This window comes from Camelina sativa, chromosome 5, assembly GCF_000633955.1.
Source record: "Camelina sativa cultivar DH55 chromosome 5, Cs, whole genome shotgun sequence".
In the NCBI taxonomy this organism is placed as follows: domain Eukaryota; kingdom Viridiplantae; phylum Streptophyta; class Magnoliopsida; order Brassicales; family Brassicaceae; genus Camelina; species Camelina sativa.
Window position 1 is genome coordinate 5,884,253 of NC_025689.1, and position 5,959 is coordinate 5,890,211.

The 5,959-nt window shown below is 36.2% G+C and overlaps 2 protein-coding genes and 1 long non-coding RNA gene across 3 annotated transcripts; 2 read left to right on the forward strand and 1 right to left on the reverse strand.

The window, feature by feature from the left end:
* On the forward strand, positions 978–3,337 carry LOC104785725 (uncharacterized protein C24B11.05-like). The gene is made up of 9 exons (XM_010510993.1): positions 978–1,082; positions 1,699–1,792; positions 1,888–1,953; positions 2,039–2,136; positions 2,217–2,254; positions 2,336–2,423; positions 2,530–2,808; positions 2,889–2,954; positions 3,046–3,337. Exons 2-9 carry the CDS (start codon positions 1,753–1,755, stop codon positions 3,199–3,201), a joined length of 831 nt encoding a protein of 276 aa, XP_010509295.1. The 5' UTR covers positions 978–1,082; positions 1,699–1,752; the 3' UTR covers positions 3,202–3,337.
* LOC104785726 (uncharacterized protein At2g37660, chloroplastic) lies at positions 3,460–5,286 on the forward strand. The gene is made up of 7 exons (XM_010510994.2): positions 3,460–3,811; positions 3,938–4,209; positions 4,285–4,321; positions 4,409–4,506; positions 4,596–4,657; positions 4,743–4,866; positions 4,987–5,286. Exons 1-7 carry the CDS (start codon positions 3,541–3,543, stop codon positions 5,104–5,106), a joined length of 984 nt encoding a protein of 327 aa, XP_010509296.1. The 5' UTR covers positions 3,460–3,540; the 3' UTR covers positions 5,107–5,286.
* On the reverse strand, positions 5,359–5,953 carry LOC104785727. The gene is made up of 2 exons (XR_767408.2): positions 5,745–5,953; positions 5,359–5,656 (listed from the first exon to the last, which is right to left on the reverse strand). It is a non-coding gene; the product is annotated as an uncharacterized LOC104785727 (long non-coding RNA).

Below are 5,959 nucleotides of genomic sequence, written 5' to 3' on the forward strand. Positions count from 1 at the left end.
ACCTTAATCACAATCATAATTTACTAGCAATTGAGTAATAATTTTGATTTATTTATAATAATCAACCAGGTTCTAGAAAATTTAATTATCATAGGAAACAAAACCGTGTGGTACAAGTCCTCTTGTTGATCAATTATTGTATGATAGCATTGTTGGTCAATTATTGAAGGGGTAAGTTTGTTCGAAAACAAAACAAAACAAAAGTACTAATCAAGAATAATAGAAGATGAGAAGGTGACAGCTCATCGTCTTAAAACTTTTTTTTTGTGTTGGTCCTATCATAAGTAATCAGTAATCACATGATTCTTTTGTTCAAAGTTGGTCGTAAATCAATAGCTGTATTCACTGCATTTACACCACACACATGCCTTTGGCTTTAGTTTTCTTTCGTATCATTCTCATCAACTCTTGTACTTGCAACAAGTTCCAAATGAAGGGGTAAAGATAATTATCTACTAGTCGGGTTAAAACAACTTAAACAAGATCATATAGTTTTTTAAACCAGAAAGCTTATACGATACTGCCAAAATACGTATATATCTCTAAACAATTGTTGTATAATTTATTGTATTTTATGTTGTTATATTTCGCAAAAGAAAAAGAAAAACCTTATAAGATTAACATAATTTTGGGTGTATGTAAGTAAATATGTTACGGTTTTATTTTCTAACGATAAATTTTTCAGAATGTATAATTATTTTGAGTATGTCTACTATGTTTGACAAATTGATGGTAAACCTAAAATTATGTAGTCAGAAAAAGTGCATTGTTTTAGTTCCGGTTTGACGATGACTCAAATTGAACACGTAACGCAACTGTATATGTATTCTAAAAATATTTTAATTAATGAAATGATATGGCCAAAAATTAAAATTGTTAACTGAAAATTGCCGAAAAAGAAAAGAAAAAAATGGGAAGCACGTAAAAGTTGAACACCGCGTTGGCTTTTTCTCCTCTATATAAAGCCTTTTGCCTCTAATCTTTCTCCTTCCCTTTCTTCTTCTTCTGCCTTTGTTTGGCCTCTCACGCCTTGTCCTCTGCGTTTTCATTAGCTAAGCTAAGCCATTTGTTTCTTAGATCAGGTTCGATAATATATTACATAGATACTTCTTCTTTTCTTTTCTTTTTGTGTTTGCTATTAATTCTCACTTTTTTTATGACTTGATTTCCAAATTTATGGAAACTTTAGGTTACATGCATTTACGCAAAACTTGAAGAAATTCTTGTTACTAAATGGCTTCATAGTTCATATGATAAAACTACATTGTTCATAACTACATATAATCTGTTAATTGCTATAGAGGTTCTCAACCACGTCAAATTGTAGGTTTTAATCTTTCGTTACGTCTTGATTATTTCTGATATACTTTTTTTTTTTTTTTGTGCGAAGTTAAAAGACCATAATTGTATTTTTCGTTCCCTGTACTTAAATTCTTTTTGGTTTATAAAAACTATTATGAACATTTTAGATCAAATTAAGTGAATATGTTTATTGTACTATTTAAGATTATGAGTGGTCGGTGTGACACCAGCCAATCAAACATAATTCTTATCCCCAAACATATGGAGATGAGTTAAACTTGCACACTTTGGCTGTTTGGTTCCCACCACTTTTGTCTGAATCTCTGTTTCTTCCTCTTCTTTGATTATTAAGCATCATTGTCACTGAGTCTAATAAGATTCTCTCTTTATATAAAGATTCTCGAGGAGTGAGTAAAACAAGCGATAATCATCTCTCATCATCGACTAAATATGGAGATTGAGCTTTCAAAATATGATACCCTTCTATTTGGTAAGACACTCGTTGCTCTGTTCTTTTTTCCTTCGGAAAATTTTCTCTGTTTTGTTATCTGAAACAATATCTGTATTTTTGTGGAAATTTTGTAGATCTTGATGATACCCTTTATCCACTTAGCTCTGGAATTGCAAAAGAATGTGGAAAAAACATCAAAGGTGACTTTTGTTTATCCGAAATCAATTTCTTGTTCTGCAAGTCACTACGTTTTCTTTAAAAAATTTGTTGTTTCTTTTGTTGTAGATTACATGGTAGAGAAGCTTGGAATCGACAAGAATAAGATCCTGGAGTTATCTAATTCACTTTACAAAAATTATGGAACTACCATGGCCGGTCTTCGAGTAAATTTTACTTTTCTCTTTTGAACTTAAATGAATCCATAGCTTAATTCTTAACCGAGTTTAATCATAATTATTTTCAGGCGATAGGTTATAACTTCGATTATGACGAGTATCACAGGTATATATATACACAAAATCTCATCGCACAGTATACCAAGTCATAGGATGATTCTGAATTTCTCTTGTTTTTTCCTAACAGTTTTGTACATGGGAGACTACCTTATGAGAACATCAAGCCAGATCCCATTTTGAGAAGTCTCTTACTTAGCCTACCTCTTCGCAAGATCGTAATCATTCTTCTCAACTTAATCATTCCTACAAAAAAAAAATCTCAATCAAAAGTCTTATCTTTAAATTCTCTCATATATATTTCTCTGTCACAATTTTTTTCAGATCTTCACAAACGCAGATAAGTTGCACGCAGCAAGAGCACTAGAGAGGCTAGGGTTAGAGGACTGTTTCGAAGGAATACTTTGCTTTGAATCATTAAATTCTACTAGTAATCGTGAAAACGTTAGTTATGACAAGAATGAGATCTTCGACATCATCGGATACTTATCCGATCATGAACAGACAGTTTCCGCTTTACCTAAGACACCTATTGTCTGCAAACCATCTGAAACCGCCATAGCAAAGGCTCTTGAAATCGCCAACATCGACCCTCAAAGAACCGTTAGTACCTCTCTTTAAGAGTTGACATAATACTTTAGACGGCCATTTGTTTGTTTTTAATGGGTTGTTGTTTCTTGTAGTTGTTCTTCGATGACAGTGTTCGAAACATACAGGCCGGTAAACGCGTTGGTCTGGATACTGTTCTGGTAAGTCTTTAAAAAAACACGTTTCATCATTTACTCTAAGTAGTAAAAAGGTCGAGACTATAATGGAGTGATGTGAATTGTTTTGGTGTAGGTGGGAACTTCACAGAGAATGAAATATGCAGATTATGCGTTAGAAAACATTCATAACCTTAAGGAGGCTTTGCCAGAGCTCTGGGTATCAGAGACTAAGCCTGAACAAGTTAGCTACACCGCAAAGCTTGCCGTTGAAACTCCGGTTATAGCCTAATAAATTAAACTCCGGTTATTTGAAGAATCCAGCAGTAATTTAAAAATCTCTGTTGTAGTTTTTGTAAATAACCTTTTTCCTTCTGGCTCAAGTTTATTAATTAATTAAATAATAAAAATCAGATTATCGGATCAAATGATACAAAACGCTGGACTAAAAAAATCGGCCTTGGCCCAATACAATATAAGGCCCGTTTAAAGCGCATTGGAATAAAATAAAATAAAGTTTCAAATAATTCAAAAGATAAGGTGACGTGGCGTAAAATCAGAAATTTCGATATCTTCTACTCACTCTCTCTCTCTCTAGTCATCGTCTGAGCTAAACCAAATTCTCCAGTCAATGGCGATGATGACGACGACGACGACAACGAAAACATTCTTCCATCCACAGCTTCCTGCTAACACTCACAAATCCGGAGCTGTAGCTTCTTCCTTCGTCTCAGTTCCTCGTTCGTCGTCTCTTCAATTTCGCTCACTTGTTTCGGATTCAACATCGATTTGTAATCGAAGTAAGTTAACCGGAAAGCTCAGAAGAGTATCCGTTATCGTTTCCGCAGCCGCCACATCTGAACCTCTCACCGTCCTCGTCACCGGTGCCGGTGGTAGAACAGGTTCATTTGACTCTTTCTCTAATCTATCATAATTAGCTAAAGAAGATTTTTAGATTCTCTCTACAATGTGGTATTGTGCAATTCCATAAGAACACTGTTTAATGTTGATGGTGAATAATGTGACAGGGCAAATTGTGTTCAAGAAATTGAAGGAGAGGTCGGATCAGTTTGTGGCGAGGGGTTTAGTGAGGACAAAGGAGAGCAAGGAAAAGATCAGTGGAGAGGATGAGGTGTTCATTGGAGATATCAGAGATCCTGCAGCCGTTGCTTCTGCTGTTGAAGGAATTGATGCTTTGGTCATTCTTACTAGTGCTGTACCGAAAATGAAACCAGGTTTTGATCCTAGTAAAGGAGGGAGACCTGAGTTCTACTTTGACGATGGAGCTTATCCAGAACAGGTGACTACATTGATGCCTTCTTGTGGTTTTTTTTTCGTTCTTCTTGGTTTTTGATAGTTGGAGTTTTTCTGGCAGGTTGATTGGATTGGTCAGAAGAATCAGATAGACGCTGGTTTGTATTACTATTCATCATCTCTTTTGAGTTTTTGTATGTGTGTGTGTATCAGCTAAGGTGCTTATTGTTTGCTGAAATATGTAGCTAAGGCTGCGGGAGTTAAGCAGATTGTTTTGGTTGGGTCGATGGGAGGAACAAACCTTAATCACCCTCTCAATAGTATTGGCAATGCCAACATTTTGGTGAGACTCGTCCTTCTCTGTTTTCTTCAATACAAAGAGATTAAGTTTCACAGCAAATGGTTCAGAAGTCTTTCTGCAATTTTGTATAGGTTTGGAAGAGAAAGGCTGAGCAATACTTGGCTGATTCCGGTATTCCATACACCATCATCAGGTAAACTTTATTGTTGTTTACTTGCATCCGATACAAATTGCAATGGCGGAGTTCTCATCTTGCAATATTGCTCTTTTGGATTCAGGGCGGGAGGTCTTCAGGACAAGGAAGGTGGCATTCGTGAATTACTCGTGGGAAAAGATGACGAGCTTCTCGAGACAGAAACAAGAACAATCGCAAGGCCTGATGTTGCAGAAGTCTGTGTTCAGGTGGGTTCATTATGATCAAAAGAAATTTCATAAACTGGATGATCCATCTATCAACAGTCGCCATATTTTTTATACCAGTTTTTGCTTCTCCTAATCATGGTAAGTGTTCTATTTATGCAGGCGTTGCAACTTGAGGAGGCAAAATTCAAAGCACTTGACCTGGCCTCAAAGCCCGAGGGAACAGGCACCCCAACAAAGGATTTCAAGGCCCTTTTCGCTCAAGTAACCACTAAGTTCTGATCTCATGATTAAGTATTTTTTGTTCTCTTTGTCCTCGTAGCAGAGTCCTAGGATTGACAATGAGAGGAATCAGTTCTGTATGTGTGTGAACCGGCTCTTTCAATTTCTCATGAGGCCATGCTTGCCCTAGATTCTAAGTAACAACAAAAGCTTTTGAAATATATTTAGAGATCACCAAAACTCACATAATAGCATTGAGGGACCACAGCTAATAACTAAGAGCTCAGATTCCAAGCAGAAGAGTTTTCCAGAAATAGTAAAACCTCTTATTTCAATGTACGTTGGTCCTCGTGTGTACATTGGAGAAGTAAAAACCTTCTCTTGAAACCATAGTTTATCTAAGCTTCCTCTTATACGTGTTACAATCTAGACAAGTTAACTCTCTAGCAATATACAAACTCTCTGATCATCCCTAGCTACAAGAATACCGTTTGGAGAACCTACTAACCTAGCTGAGAAACCAACAAATATCCAGCTAGGAAGTTATAAATAGGGAATTACATCAATTCTCATCTTTTAACAAGTTCTTCCGGATGACAAAGACTTTCATCTGCAAACAAAGACATCGTCTCAGTACAATGTTTAGAAAGAATCAGATGGCATTTTTAAAGCAATGTGAATATGAATCCGAGCTGTACCTGTGATGCCGTATCTTGGAATCACAGGGGAAAAAATCAAGATATGGTTCTCTCTTATGCTAACGACGATTTGTCAGTCAAGCCTTGGACTCTGGTTTCCAAACAGAAAGAGCCATGACGGTTCTTCCTTTCCAGCCTTGCAAGAGCCAGCGGTTATCTTGATCGATCACAAAATCCTTGTGGTAGAATGTGTTGACCTTATGCAGCGCTGTCTT